Source organism: Phocoena phocoena, chromosome 5 (genome assembly GCF_963924675.1).
Source record: "Phocoena phocoena chromosome 5, mPhoPho1.1, whole genome shotgun sequence".
In the NCBI taxonomy this organism is placed as follows: domain Eukaryota; kingdom Metazoa; phylum Chordata; class Mammalia; order Artiodactyla; family Phocoenidae; genus Phocoena; species Phocoena phocoena.
The window spans coordinates 37,370,022-37,387,253 of NC_089223.1; the positions used below are offsets into that span (position 1 = coordinate 37,370,022).

The 17,232-nt window shown below is 34.8% G+C and overlaps 1 protein-coding gene across 2 annotated transcripts in view; it reads right to left on the reverse strand.

Annotated features, from left to right (window-relative positions):
• ARHGAP24 (Rho GTPase activating protein 24) overlaps positions 1-17,232 on the reverse strand; it is a 415,611-nt gene that overhangs the window by 64,833 nt on the left and 333,546 nt on the right. For both annotated transcript variants that reach the window (XM_065877441.1, XM_065877439.1), the window contains one exon: positions 4,691-4,813. In XM_065877441.1, coding sequence (XP_065733513.1) covers positions 4,691-4,796 — 106 coding nt within the window. In that variant the 5' untranslated portion in view covers positions 4,797-4,813. The remainder of the gene's footprint in view (positions 1-4,690; positions 4,814-17,232) is intronic.

Sequence of the window (17,232 nt, forward strand, 5' to 3'; positions counted from 1 at the left end):
TCCAAAGTTAAATACATGTTTTGACATCCCAACTTCTGGATTGGACTTTTAAGCAGAAACCATGTGCTTCTCAGCATCATTAATAAGGAAGCATCTGTTTACAGGGGGGTTAATCAGATAAATGAAAGTTGAGGTATCTAGATTCAATACTGAACTAAGTTATCAGGCTTGGTTGTTAAGAGAGGGTGTCTACATTTTGCATTTCCCCTGGTTCCCCTCCTTCATCTGAGTATTTGTAGTAACTTTGGTTTTTTTCATAAAAAGAAATATCAAAGCCCTATATTTTATGATTTCACTTAACAGTTTTTAATTTCTAAATATTGAAAAACTAAGCAAACTCCTCAGGTGTCACCTATGTTTTAATCAAATGTCTAATATTGAAATGGTAAAGAGGGAATATCTTACATGTATAAACAACCTGAATAAGCTTCAGTGCCTCATGAAAAACTTTAACTATTTAGAAACACAGGTTGTAGAACTGCAATATAGACAATGAAATGCCCTCTCTACAATAAACACATTTAAAATGTATCCGGAGGTGGTATACAGAGCTTGATAAATCAGGATGAAAAGTCACCTTCCAAATGTCTTTACAGATGCCATTTAATCAACAACCTCAACAATCTCTGAGCAGTGGGAAGGAGGTTGGAAGCCAATAGGTTTTTATTTAGGATTAACTGTCTTGGATTCTATGACTAAGATAGGAAGGGGAAATGTATTCTCTAATGAAAAGCAATTATGACAATTCAGGAGTTTTTTAGCAGCTTTACTGAGATATAATTCACATATCATAGAATTCCCCTGTTTAAAGTGTACAATTCAATAGTTTTTAATATACTCAGATATATGCAACGGTCATCACAGTTAATTTTAGAACATTTTATCATCTAAAAAAAGATCTCATATGTTTTGGCTACCAACCCACTGCAAACTCCTTATTTTCCCATCTCAGTCCTAAGCAATCACAAATCTACTTTCTGTCTCTATGGATTTCTCTGTTCTGTACTTTCTTATAAATAGAACGATATATATATATCGATATATATATATATATATATATATATATATATATATATATATAGTCTTTTCTGACTGGCTTCTTCCATCTAGCACAATGTTTTCAACGTTCATTCACGTTGTAGCATGCATCAATACCTCATTCTTTTTATGGCTGAACAATCCATTGTATGACTATACCACTTTCTGTGTATCTATTTGTCCATTGATGGACATTTGGGTGTTTCTACTTATTGGCATTTAGGAATAATGCTGCTATAAATATTGATGTGCAAGTTTCTGTGTGGACATACATTTATCATTTCTCTTGGGTATATACCTAAAAGTGCAAATGTTGGGTCATATGGTAGCTCTATGTTTAATCATCTGAGGAACTGTCAGACTGTTTTCTAAAACAGCTACGTTTAAATTCCCATTACCAATATGGGGGGGGGTTCAATTTCTCCACATCCTTGCCAATACTTGTTATTACGGAACTGTTTGATTCTAGCAATCCTAGTGTGTATGAAAGAAATGGTATCTCACTGTGCTTTTGATTTGTATTTCCCTGATGGCTAATAACGCTGAGCATCTTTTCATGTGCTTATTGGCTATTTGTATATTTTCCTTACAGAAATGTTTATTCAGATTCTTTGCCCATTTTTAAATTGATTCTAATTGGGTCAAAATTTTGATTTGTCTTTATTTTTGAGTTGTTAGTTATTTACATATTATGGGTAGAAGTCCAAAATCAGACATATGATCTGGACATACTTTCCTCCCATTCAATGGGCTGTCTTTTCACTTTCTTGATGGTATTAATTCAGATATTTTTGAAGAATTCAACTATATTCATCCTACTTGTCAACTTTTAAACACTTTTGTTTTTCATATACTGAAGAATATACTATCAATAAGGCATGGACTTGTAATTGTGGGTTTTTCACTACCATAGTAGAAGTAATAGATCAAGCTATTGTACAATAAAGCAGGAAGAAGCTCACAGTGAAAACACACGAGTTTTCTTCCTACTTATGTTACTCACAGTATGACACTTGGCAAGTCATTCATTCTCTCTGGGTCTTAATGACCTATTCTACAAAATGTGAGGCTGAACTAATTGAGTGGTTTTAAAATATTCTTGGGGAGGGGGAAGGGTAAGCTGGGACAAAGTGAGAGAGTGGCATGGACATATATACACTACCAAATGTAAAATCGATAGCTAGTGGGAAGCAGCCGCATAGCACAGGGAGATCAGCTCGGTGCTTTGTGCCCACCTAGAGGGGTGGGATAGGGAGGGTGGGAGGGAGGGAGACGCAAGAGGGAGGAGATATGGGGATATACGTATATGTATAGCTGATTCACTTTGTTATACAGCAGAAATTAACACACCATTGTAAAGCAATGATACTCCAATAAAGATGTTAAAAAATAAATAAATAAAATTAAAGTAAAATATTCTTAATTGGTGAAAAACTTATTTTTAATGAAATACTAAATGGAACCCCAATATATAAATAAAATGTTCCTCAGTCATATAAATTTATTGTTTACAACTCAAATTTGTAACATTTCTTTAAAATTCAATCAGTAAGTATAGAGGGGCTATATTAATACAAACATTTGAAACATGAGATTATGGGTGACGTTTGCAATTTTCTATCAGGGTCAGCATTCGGTTTGGTTGTGTATTCTCTAACAACTTTAGGAAATTCCGATATCAGATGAATTACAAAAGATTTCTTGCAAGTTGAATGAGTACTTTAAGAGCTTGCCTTACAATCTCATTAACACTCTTCAATTAAAGCAAAGAGGGCAGGAGAAGATTTATTCTTCAGGATATTGTTTCTGTTGTAAGTGCTGTATGCTAAAGTATATCTCTTTAAAAGTAAATTTGAATCAGGCATTTGCAAAATCCCTGAAGCACATTCTGCAGGATAAAGTATACAAATCAATCAGCTACTAGAGTATTCCTTCCAGGTTCATAAATTTGAAGGTTAACACATAGATCCCACTAGGATCACCTGTGATACTCCTGGGCTGATAGGACCTCCTGTGGCCACTGATTTGGTGAAGTAAACTGGATCTCATTCATTTTTCTTGAGAAAAGGACAGATGGAAGAGGAGGAATGGGAGAAAATAATCCTTGATAGAAATAATCCTCCAACAAAAGTACCACTTTCAGCAGATATTAAGAATCTTCCTGAACTCAGGAGCCTCAGAAACCTGATAATGGAGGGGAAACAGGAAATTTGAAAAGACATATCCTTAGGCTTGCCCAAAAATCCTTGACCCTGAGGGTAGCAGAAGACCTCTCGCAGCTGAGTATGTATCTCTCATGAATAGTCATGATGAAGACCCCTCTGCTAAGGCACTGGGATGGGATCTCAGTCCACCGGCCTCTTCAAACATTTTGAAGTCACTTACTAGTCATTTTAGTATATGAATAGGGCGACCATACAAGTTGTCACCCAAGCTAGAACACCGTGAGAGTGAGAGGTAGCACTGTCAATAATTAGCCTGGGACGACAGTAGTAAACTACACTGTTACCAGGCAAACTGGGATGAATGGTCACCCAGGTTAGGAACCTCCCCCTTCCCCAAGAGGAGATCCTGCTAAAGGACAGGCAGTTTGCAGACATGTACCACTACTCTTGTAAAATATCAACATGTCTTCCATGAATCTTTACTATTTTAAGTTTAACTTAACTTTTCAACTTTTTAAACTAAGTTTTGAAGTTATTCTAAAATGTAAAGAGGTCAGTCAGCTTAAGAAACATCGGATATGTTAAGGGAAAAAAAATTCACTTCTGAATTCAGGGGGCTGACAATATGCAAAAGAGAATATAAAATAAATATGAAAGTTCTAATTGCTTTAATAGATATGAATTTGATTTATATCATTTATTTTAACTACATCAACATAAAATAACTAGGCTTTACATTCTTGGAAATACATGTTGGTTATAGATGAATATTTTGGGGTCCTTATCTGTTTGGTTCCATTTATTGGATTTTTCTTTAAATATGTTTTCTGTTTATATCACTCTATATTACTTGATAGAAAAGATCACATCTTTTATCCTTCCTTCTTCCTTTTAGCTCTATTCATAGCACCATGTAGCTTATTCTTCACATGATATATTCTCTACACTGTATTAGCTAACAATTTTAAAAGAAACTTATTATCAAATCCACAAATACTTTCCTGATTGCAAAGTTGCAAAGCTTTTTTTTTTTTTTGTCACTCTGATTACCAGCATATTTTCATCCAATGCTTTGCCACTCCTCTTTGATACCACTGAGCATCTGAGGGCTGAAATCTCTTCCAAAACTAATAGTCAAAATGTTTTTTTGCCCTGTATCTACAGGTTATTAACTAATCTACATTTATGATATGAGGCTCATAACTATGTATTGTTAGTAAAATGGAACATCCAAGATAAAAGAAAAATATTATCCCTTTTTATAATTCAAAATATTTGTGGAAGAAGTTTGGTTATTAATGATATTTGATTTAAATTGAACTTCTAGGAGTTACTTAGATATGTGTCTACAAATAAATTAGTAGTTTACTATTTATTTTAACATTCTCCATTTGAAAGTAGGTGCTGATAGTGACATGGGCTGGGGGAAAAGGATGAACAATTTTGGCCTACCTTTCTGTTTTTCCATGATTTTAAAATACACTCACCTCCTCCAAACGGTCCCCATATGACTCGGCGGATGGACTTGACCCAGTCTTCCATATCATTCTGGGTGCTCGCCATAAGGAGGTAGCTCTCATGATTTGCTGTCATCCGATCTCGATCGCCTCCTGTAAGAAGACAGGAACATTAACACATGAGTATGTCCTCAGCGGAAGATTCCCCATCAGCAGCCTCCTAGTCAATCCCTGAAACATAAACTGTACCTAATGCAGCTAGCACTAGGTTCTACCCAATGAATCAGAAATATTTACCATGGTTTCATCATGGGAAAAAAAAAAAATCTGCTTAGAAGGGAAAGGCTCTTATGTTTCCAAGAGAAAGCCAGCAAACAAATGTCATTCCCCAAACAAAGCCTAGCTTTTTGTCCTAGCAACAACCCATAGGCCTGTATTAACTCATAATCCAATCTATTCACACCGTACTGCTGAATAGGGAAAAATAGCAAAAACAAAATGAAAGATGGAGAAATGGTCCGCAGAGCCTGAGTTTTCATTCCAAGCAAGCGCAGAACAGTCTGAGTCTGCTCAGCGCACACAGTGAGGCCACCGGGCACATCATGGTTGAGTACGAGTCCCAGGAAAGGGAAAAGAGCCACATGTGAGAATCTGCCCCAGAGGTCCTCCTCTGTGCTCTGTCCTGGAAGGGGAGCCTCTTAACCCAAATCATACCTTCAGGGGAACACACAGAAGAAGACACAAGCCTGGCCAGTCTCAACGGCCAAATTAACACCCCAGATGGCCCTGCCACCTAAGGGTTAGCTTTAGGAAACCCCAGCAGTACCTCCTTGCTTGCTGGTTTCTCTTATCAGCCCCGCTCCCCGCCCCCTCACTGGTCGAAAACAACTCATACACTTTCAAGCCTTTATAATTTCTAAAATCAACTTTGAAATGCTGGAGATCTATAAAGCATTTTTATGCTTAAAGGAGCATTTCTGAAAACAAGTATCAGTGACTGCACTGCTTCATTCTCTTTGAAAAAACTAGTGTGGTTCACAGAAGGAATAATTAAGAAAATGGACCATTAAGTATTATTTAACTGAATTCTGATAATATTTCAGCATTATACTGACTGCTAAGGTGCTCAAATAATCTATGAACAATTTAATTTTCACTAAGTGCTGTAAACTTGCAGCCTTGGGTTAGACTAATTCATATCGAAGTATTTTGTTTGTTTAAGACATTGTCGTTGTTTGTTTTTAAGTGGATCAGAACAGATGCCAACTGTTCTAATTCACAGCCCTTCAGTTCTGAGAGCCAGGTACTGCATGTTGCAACTGAAAGGGCTCAAAAACAATCTCCTTTGTGAGGAGGGTGCAGCCTCCAACAGGCCCCGCACTTCCTATTCTTTCACATCCAATCTCATTCACAAAGCTCTGAAAACTCTAGGCATTTGAGTTTGTGATCTCTGAATTTTATACAAATGTCCTAGGTTGAGAAATACAACTCTTCTAGCATTGATGCAAATTAACAGAACAGGTGCAAGGTCAGAGAAGTGAAATAACTTTAAGCCAACCAGCTGAACAGCCAGCATTGGTGTTTTACATTTCAATACAAGTGAATTTGGGGGTGGCGTGGGTGAGGGATGCCATCAAATCAGTTCCCTAATGTTTACAGATCTCTTGAATAAACAAGATGAGCCTTCTCACTTTAAAGAGAACATATCACTATTTGGGAAACAATGACTTTCTTACACCTCTAGGTCTAGCCTAGGTCAATCATCACTTTAAGCAATTTATGTCTGAAAAAGCATAGGCTCAGGAAATCAGAGAAAACCCTTCTGATATCGCAATTCTATATTATATTAGTTGTTTAACTTCTGGGAAAGCACATAACTTCTGGAAACTCAGTATCTTTAGTCATGCTTTAGAAATAATAATCCCTATCTAGTAAATTTTTGTGAGAATTAATGAAATGAAGTTAATATACTAGCACTATGTTAGGCTAAAATAGAAATTCTGTAAATATTAATTTAGTCTCATTTAACTGCCTCCCATATCTACAAATGCAAAAAGGACATATTACATTTAATTTGACCTCAGAGACATACAATTAGTGTAGTATTCTAGTGAGTGCTTGGGAACAATTAGTCAATAATACACATATACAGGAGTTTTTATAGAAGGCTGTCTTTCTTTGATATATAACAATGCACATTAAAGTTGTATACTGTGCATGTAGGAAAATTTGCCACACATTAACATGCATATGCATGGCTGTATGACATATAAGTCGCAGAAATAAATAAATGACAAAAGAAAAAGATGCTTTGCTTGGCGTGACACAGTACTAAAATTTATTCTGTTTTCTGATTCACCTGTAAAAAATTACCATTTTGAGATCAGAATATTTTAATTATTGTCTTTGCCTGGAGGACGCTTAGCAATTCAGACAGTTATACCCTGCTGTGTCACTCCCAGCCCCAGCAGAAACAGTCCTAGTAATAAGAGTGAGTGACAGCCACTGGAGTGTGTTTCTGCCTGAAAGCAGGGAAAAAAGAGAATTATAAGCACAACTGGCCATTATCCCCTGACTTTTCATTTGATTCCCTATCTCTGCCAATGATGCTGTGTGTCTGACCCCTGACTCTCACTTCGACTGCCAATCACAGATATGAAATTCTCATCTGTGAATTTCATCCATGGATATAGATCTTGGTTCCTCAGTGAATTAGCAAAAGACAGGGAGAAGATTTAGAAAAACTTTTTTCTATGAGTCTCAGTGGAAATAATAACTTGATTAACTTTTGCAAAAATTAAAAAGTAGATTAAGAAAAGCCTAGTGAATTTAATAGATTAAGAAAAAGCTTAATGTAAAATTTAAGAATAGGTTAAAGAAATCTACATTAAAGTAGATGCACAGTTAATTCAAAAAAGAAATACAAATATTTAGCATATGAAAATTTCAACTCCTCTTATAATTACAAAATAATAATTAAAAGATAATCATATTTTTGATGAAAAGCTTTGCAAAGATTTTTAAATATTTAGGAAAAATATTGGTAATGGTATGCTAAGATATACATGCTCATTGCTTATAGGAGTATAGATAATATTCCTTATGATGCAATCACTACAATAGGATTTTGAAGAATATTTATTAATATGAGCTTTTATTATATACAAGGAAATATACAAATTTTATATATATGGAAATAATCACATTGCTAAGCATGTGATTAAAACAATTGGAGACATTTATATAGATATGAACTAAATTCTCCGTACTAAGGTTACATGATTTCTAACTGGAGAAGCCATTTGTTCTAATTCATAATACTTCAGTTCTGAGAGTCTGGTATTGAGCCTTGCAATTGAAGGGGCTCCAAAACAATTTATTAAATGAATAACTGAATAAATTATTCAATTATTATGAATAAATTCATTTATTCAGATAAATGAATAAACTCAATATTGACTGTCAGCCACATGGATCAAGTTTCACTCTGTTTGTTAGTCCTTTATGGGGCTTAATGTTCCATTTACCTATTTGTGAATCTAAAATTCTTTCCAAAGGTGAAATTTTAAAAAGCAACCTTAAAATAAATAAATAAATAAAAAGCAACCTTAAGATGTAATTATCACTGGAGTGAAAGTATCATAGTCATCTTCAATCCATATATATGTGTATATAGGTATGTATATATTATAACCAGTATACATTTTCCACTCTTAATTTCTGCTTGAACATAAGTATCTATGCAGTGTTATTTTTATTTTTTAATACTACTCTAGATGATGGTGGATTTGCACACATTTTAAAAGACACAATGTATCAGTAAATTGTATACACCTTCTAGATATTAGCTCGGGTTGGTAGCAATGCTTTGGCGCTAGGGTTAACACTTCAAGCGTCTGTGATTTTAAGTTAACCAAGTAGGTCACATCATTCAATTTTATTTGTTTATATGTAATTGAAAGTATGTGTACATTTCATTGGGATCGTCTATATATTTGCATTTGATATGAATTTTTGCCTTCCCAGAAATAAATTCTCTGAAATAAAATACCTGGCATGATTAACTTTTGCAAAAATTAAAAAGTAGATTAAGAAAAGCCTAGTGAATTTAATAGATTAAGAAAAAGCTTAATGTAAAATTTAAGAATAGGTTAAAGAAATCTACATTAAAGTAGATGCACAGTTAATTCAAAAAAGAAATACAAATATTTAGCATATGAAAATTTCAACTCCTCTTATAATTACAAAATAATAATTAAAAGATAATCATATTTTTGATGAAAAGCTTTGCAAAGATTTTTAAATATTTAGGAAAAATATTGGTAATGGTATGCTAAGATATACATGCTCATTGCTTATAGGAGTATGGATAATATTCCTTATGATGCAATCACTACAATAGGATTTTGAAAAATATTTATTAATATGAGCTTTTATTATATACAAGGAAATATACAAATTTTATATATATGGTATCTCTATTTTCATACAGGTAAAAAGTCAGATAAATAAGATACTATGTTGAAAAACACAATAATTTTAACAATGATTACTGTGAATGCTAGGATTGGAAATTATTTTGCTCTCCTTTGGTACTTTTCTGTATTTTCCAGATGTTCAACCAAGTGTTGTTTTATAATGCATGCATTATTCCAGATGTTCTAACATGTGTTATTTTATCAGCAAAAAAAAAAAAAAATTATTGAAAAGAACAAATGATAAGAACTGTATGGTCATGAAAGCACTAATCAATAAAAAGCCAAGGTGAGCTGGAAGACAATTATTGCTAACTCCACTCAGTGTTGCTTAAAATTGTTTGGTTTTGAATTCTCACTAATTTACCTACAACCTCTTCTCCCTCTTTCCCCAAATACATCTCTGAGTACATTCCCAAGGGAAGATTTGGGACAGGAGACCAGCGTTGCTCAAAGTACAGACTACGTCACGTAACTAGGACTTTCTCAGTGAAATAGACTGCTATTTTTCTTAACGAATATATTTTTTAAAATATTTTACTGAATTTCTTGTGTGGAAATTTCTGAAAATAGTCACCTAAGTAGATTTTTTTTCCTTGGAAAAAAATAATTGTAAATTGTCAAAATTATGAACTAAAAAGCAAAACAATTAATCAGAAGTGAAGTATTATATGTGTATCATATAAAGATGTGTGTATCATATTTTAAAGCTATACAGTGAAATACTTGTTTGTGCTTAAACTTTAAAACAAGTTGCTCAAGGAAAACTGTGGTCACCGAAATTTAGGTTCAGTTTCCAAGCAAAATTCATGGTACAGACCTGAGGATATTTCAGTGAACACCTCTGATACTGTTAATAATTTCAAGGGCAAAACGTTTCCTTATTTCCAATTACAAATCAGGTCAAAACTAGCTAGCCCTAGTGTACTACCCATTTAATTAGAGCTTACAGAAAAATATTTAAATGTTCTAAGTAGGGTTATCAATTTTTACTCATACCATTGCAAGGTCTTAATTTTTTAAGCATTATTTCCTTCAAAACAGTTTGAGTCTTCATTAATAGTAGAACTCTAATGATAAATTGCAAGATATAAAGTAAATTCTGAAGCATATCTGTGGAAAATTACTAAGATAGAAAAACATTTTTTCCCTTTTATGGAGAATGATACTTGGTAAACAACCAGTGTTATGTGAAGTACAAGCAAAATAATTGTAGGTTTCTATGGATGCTATCACCTCTTAGTAAACAACAACAATAATAAAACAGCATATAATTTACAAAATAAAGCCAGAGAACAAATTGGCCTCACATTCAACATCATATTTAATTTTTTCATATTGTCTCATACATTATAGAGACATTGTTCTCTGAAAATTAAGGGTTTGGGGATGCTCTGCTAATCAAATTTTTTCCAAGTATTTCCAAAGGTTAATTTCAAAAATATCAGAATGGCAAAATTTCAATGCATTTTGTCAACAGAAAATTTGCATTAATCTTTAATGAGATTTTGAAAATTTTAAAACCCTTAAACCAAAAAATGAGAATTAATTAAGGCCAGTGGCTGTAATCATCATTCTGTTTGTAGTTTGTAGTCAGTACACAACAAACACATTACTAAACGTTGTCTTACATTATAATAAAATTAACGTTACATTTTAATTTCATAAATACTTTATAATATTGTTTTACATACTTCCTATACTCCTTTCTAGGTTATAATCTCTTTTATTTTTTTTTTTTTAAACATCTTTATTGGGGTATAATTGCTTTACAATGGTGTGTTAGTTTCTGCTTTATAACAAAGTGAATCAGCTATACATATACATATGTTCCCATCTGTCTTCCCTCTTGTGTCTCCCTCCCTCCCACTCTCCCCATCCCACCCCTCCAGGCTGTCACAAAGCCCCGAGCTAATATAATATCCCTGTGCCTTGCGGCTGCTTCCCCCTAGCTATCTACCTTACTACGTTTGTTAGTGTGTATATGTCCATGACTCTCTCTCGCCCTGTCAAAACTCACCCTTCCCCCTCCCCATATCCTCAAGTCCGTTCTCCAGTAGGTCTGCGTCTTTATTCCTGTCTTACCCCTAGGTTCTTCATGACATTTTTTTTCCTTAAATTCCATATATATGTGTTAGCATACGGTATTTGTCTTTTTCTTTCTGACTTACTTAAATTCTGTTTTCTTAAGCAGCTAAAATTAACTTTGCAATCAGAACAGCTCAGCTGTACACTATGCTTTGTCTCCCATAGTTTATGAATTTTCTGAGTTTCATGAGCTTTCATGTATATATGTTTGGGAGGGTAAGGTGTAAAATTTGTCTTAAGGATCTGGAATTTGAACATAGCCTTTCAGGTAAAGGCACACTACTTCACAGAGCACACATTTATATAATGTGTCAAAAACCTAAACTGACAAGATCATTGGTATTTCAGAACTATTATCACTTCCACTGATAAGGATACTTGGGAATATTTTCATAACTTGATTGATAGAAATATATTACATGTTAACTCTATGATTTCCTTAAGTGTAACCTGTTTCCACAATGAATGTTGAAAAGAGTCTCTGTGTTGTATCAGTTAATTCCTGACCCTATGTCTGGGGTTAGGAGTGTCACGTAATTGTCCCGTTCTCATTACATATAATTCCAAGACCCTACAGAAGGAGTAGGCTCAGAATGGCACATGTTGCTCCCAAATTGACTACAGACATAGAAGTTCCTATAAAGAATACTATTCCGGGCTTCCCTGGTGGCGCAGTGGTTGAGAGTCCGCCTGCCGATGCAGGCGACACGGGTTCGTGCCCCGGTCTGGGAAGATCCCACATGCCGCGGAGCGGCTGGGCCTGTGAGCCATGGCCGCTGAGCCTGCGCATCCGGAGCCTGTGCTCCGCAACGGGAGAGGCCACAACAGTGAGAGGCCCGTGTAACGCAAAAAAAAAAAAAAAAAAAAGAATACTATTCCATATCTACTTCTTAATCCAAATTTAGAATGGTTAACACTGCTAGAAGGGCTACAAAACACAGATTTTCTCTTTTTAGTTCTCATATTGGTGATATGAACACATTTTAGGATGATTTCTTTTAAAATAAACACATATGAATACACATACATAACTTCACTGAGGTTGGTTATAGATCATTTGATGTATTCCTTAAAACATGACTCCTTGTAGGCAAGACTTCTTAATTCAGTCTCACACATTTCAAAAAGCTGAATTTCCTTTCAAAGTCTCTGGAATTAGAAATTTTCACTACTTATGATAGGTTAAACCATCAGTTTTCAATACCATCAATATAATGACCATACACTCAGGATTAATAAGTCAGATAGGAAATTTTATTATTAAAGGAAGGTGTAGGATCACTTCAAAGTAAATCAGTTGATGAAGAGATGGTTTAAAACCAAGTAGCATATGTGTTGGCAGAATTCAACTAATACAAGTGAATATTTGAATTTTTGAAAGAAAAATATTTATGGAATCTAAATGCTTGAACATAATAGGTTGGCAAATATTCATTACCTACTTGGAAAGATATTGGTAGATCTCTATGTCTGCCTTGGAAGGTGTCAGAAGTACTTATGAGAATTAAATATATTGTATGGTTTAAAATGATTCAGTGATTTCAATTAGTGGATAGACAGTGTTTAAATATTTAGAGAAATCTAGTTTGTCAAATTCATGTTTATTGAGCTTTAACCAAAAACAAATAAAAGTTATATTTAAATCATAACATACAATTTACTAGATTTATATGTAAAATAAGAAAAACTGGAACTATGATTGAAGGCTCAGAAAACTCTAGGGTTCTACATCTTTAATTAATGGAATATTAATTTAAATACAAGTAGTATTGAGGAATGTTTGCCTGACAAAAGGCATCCCTCTTAAACAATTTTTAAAAAAATCCTTGATGGACACAAATTAATTTTAATGCTCAGAAATATATCAAATCCATCTTACTAAAAGACTAAACTTCTTTCTTTTTACTCCAAATTGGATTCAGTCTGGCTAATTATATCAGAATTATTACAGAAAGATTTTTCTTGGGCTTTTTAAAAAGTTAATTTTATAATTTTAGGTAATATTAAGTAAGCAAGTGGATGAAAATCTGAAATTCTGCCTTAAAACTATGACTCTCCATAACCATTTGCAGGCAGAAAACATAAATATGGAGTCATGTCTAAAAATCACTTATAACAAATGAGAACCATATTAAGAGAACCATAATAAAGCTAAAAAAAACTCAGAATATTTCAAGAATTCCTTCCTACTTCTCAAAATAATCTGCAACTACTTCCAAAACCTTATAAAATAGTTATTGTCCTTAGCAAAGAGAAGTATAATGTCCACTCAGGACAAAAACAATGTTTCAACTTCTCATAATTATCCACTTATCCACAAAAATGTTATAATTTAAAAAGCCACCCAGCTTTTATATGAATTTGGATAACTCCAAATGAGAACTTAAAGAGTAACAGAGGCAAGGAAAAGCCCCTAGAAAATGCTCTCAGACCTTTCACATTGTTTCTGTTTTTCCATTATGTATTATCTTTCATATCTAGTACAAATATCTACTTCTTTGAATTCCTAAAGCTCTACAATTTTCTAGACACATGCAATAAATAAAAATTTGATCCTGCCTGCTGATAGATTGATGCTGTGCATCTCATAATTTTAAATTGAAGAGCAATCAGCCAGAATCCACAAGTCAATTCAACTCAACATACCGTTATTAATTAACATTTAATGAATACCCACGGGTGTCTGCAGTAGCATTAGAAGTCAGTAAACCACTTGCTGTTTGGGGGCATGTAGTCTAATTCATATATAACTACCGATCTAAATCTGACTAAACTCTGAATACAGATTGGCAGATCAACGGACATATTGTTAAGCTAGAGGCAAGATTCCTAAAAAAGAAAAAACAAAAAAACCCAATGAGAAACAATAGAATACTTTTTCAAATATAATGTAAGAAAGTCACCAAAGAGGTAGTAGATATATGTATGCTATCTTTCCTGATCTTTTATGTGGCGGGTGGGACATGGGGGCAAGGGCATAAAATGAATGGATTGACACACATATGTTTATACATATACATCAAGAGAGAAAAAGAAAAGGGATATAAAGTCAGTTATTTACTGAAGAAGAATGTTTTATAGTAGAAAACAAGATTAAATCAAGGTCACTGAGTTTCTCTTCAGTAGAGTCCAAAAACATCTCAAAGTTAGCAAACTCAATATTTTAGATAATGGAAAAACCTGACCCTTTTCAGAAGATGTGAAGAAAGCAAGCCTGAACTAGCTGTGATAGCTGTTGAAAGATCTTTCTTGAATAACTTAATAGAGGATTAAAGGATTATATAACTCCATTCACTGAACATTATTATTTATTGCTCTTTAATATGCATACAAGTTTGACCTCAAGCATATTGAAACCCATGAGGAAGACCTCGTGACGGTTTACAACATATTAAAAAGAAAGAAGTGAGCAAAAACAGGGAAATCATTCAGTACCAAAACTAGATGCCAGCACAAAACAACCATAAATGGGAAATAGTGGGATTGCTTACCGACTATTACAAGTGATCCAGAACCCAAGACAAAAGTTACCATATGAACCCAAGTTAGAAACTTAATTTGTTGATGATTTGTTTGTTTGCCCTTTTAAAAATATTGAACTGGGGCTTCCCTGGTGGCGCAGTAGTTGAGAGTCTGCCTGCCGATGCAGGGGACACGGGTTCGTGCCCCAGTCTGGGAAAATCCCACATGCCGCGGAGCAGCTAGGCCCGTGAGCCATGTCCGCTGAGCCTGCGCGTCCGGAGCCTGTGCTCTGCAACGGGAGAGGCCACAACAGTGAGAGGCCCACGTACCACACACACACAAAAAAAATTGAGCTGCTTGATGTACAATATTGTGTTAGTTTCAGGTGTACAGCTTCTGATTCTTTTCCATTATAGTTTATTATAAGATATTGAATATAGTTCTCTGTGCTATACAGTAAATTCTTGTTGTTTATCTGATTGTTTGCCTTTTAATCTATAGTTTCTCAGCCTAATAACAGGTTATTATTTTGTAATCTAGAATAAGAATTTGGAAATAATAGTAGGTGTCTAAAGAGAGTACTCCTAACAACTGGACATAATTATTGGTTTTTTATACATTGTCTCATTTAATCAATAAAAGTAACCTGTGAGGTAAGAATTACTGTGCCTGTTTTACAGATGATAAAACTGAGCATCAGAGAGGTTTTGTTCATTTCCCAATATCACATAGCTAATAAGTGGAAGAGCTGGGGTTTGGACAGGTTTCAGTTTGACCCCAAAGGCCAATTTTCTTTTCCCATTACTATTGGTTTCTTCAGAATATGCTTGCTCTATGCTGTTTGCTCTTTCAGGAATCACCTTGTGCTCTCTGTACAGCATTTCCTTCTTCCTTTCTTCATTAGAACCTTTAGAGATCTTACCCCAGGGAGAAACCCTGCTGACTTTCCAAGTAAAATTGGTCCCTCCCTCCCTGACTTCCATAGCATTTTGTATGTATCTCTGGGATAGCACATGTAACATTACTTGGTAATTAAAGTAGAGTGGCATCATATAGGCATTTGACTTACTGAATTCAAAAATATGTGTTCACTATTAATTTTTTAAAAGAAAGTACTACCCTTAGTGGTATAAATTTCCAAGTATCAGGCCAGGCTCCATTAAGAGAGAATGTGCCAGATATCTTCCACGTGCCCCTTCAAATTCACGCTGCACTTTTCCACCCAGCTTCCTCCCAGGGAGACTAACTTGCATGGATGATAGTACTGGATTCCCATCCTTATAGCTTTCCACTGGGTTGGGCCAATAGGCAGCCATGGCAGGGATAGGACGGAGGAAGAAGTGTGAGATCAGGGTATTTATTTCCCTGGCTCCCTAGCTCGGGTTGCCTTGAGTCAGCTCTGTATTCTGACCAAAAATCACTACTGGACCCTAGAAGACTTTACTACATGGCACTCTTTTTCAGAGTTCCACTAAGACCTCTCTGCCATTGCCCCTTACACTGCAGACTGGAAAAGCTCCTTCACTATTATCAGACCCAGGTTATTTCACTATTGTTTATAATCCCACACAGCCTATCCACACTTTTTAAGTAATATCTTTGTATAGAAACTTTCTTCAAATTATGCTAATTTGAGTTTGTCACCTTTTTCAATTGGGACTCTGATTAAAACAGTTAAGTTTAAGTAAGTGATGTATTTTGCATCTTTTAAATCACAACATTCTCCTCATTTCTAAAGCCTAGATATGTAGCAACTTCAGTGCAAAGAAAAAATGATAAACTTACAATTAATTTAATGCCACACCTATTTAAATTTTATATACTTTCGGGATTGCCAAGACACCGTGAGGAGTACAGAACACATTTATGATATGCTTTCTCCACCAGGACATTATAATCTTATTAAGGAGACAAAGCATGACACGGAAGAAAATTATAAGGAAAGCATGAACTGAGCACAGTCAGATGTAATCATTTATGATACAGAGAATAAGAGGTATCATTTGTTAAGAAAGTAAGAAATAAATACTGATTTATGTAATCAGGAAGAATGTTCTGAAAGCGGGGGAACTTGAAAAGTGTTTTGATAAACAGTCTCAAAGTACAGGTGGCATTGTAGTCGGGGAGGGAATGTAAGTGCATGTGGAGCTCAGCGGGTTTGAAGACCTGGCTCAGATGTCCCTTCTGCAGTGAAGGTGCCTCGGACTGAGTTGGCTTTCCCATGCTCTGGACTTCTTCCAGCCTACAACTAAGCTCTGAGAAGCTCTGCAGCCCCCACAAGAGCCTTCTCTTTGGTTCCATGTCCCTGAGCCTTCCTTAGCTCTTCCTGTATATTGCCATCTTTTTCCAGGCTCACTGTTTGCAAATAACTGCTTCATTATTAGAAGATTCCTGAGACAGAGAGAGTAGCAGCAAGGCATCACTTTCTGGATGAGTTCATCCTCAGCAACAGGACATGGCAGGTACCAAACTAATGAAGAACCATTGATACAAAAATGATTAAGTCACAATTCTTGTTCATAAGTAGTGTGCCATCTAGTAGAGGAA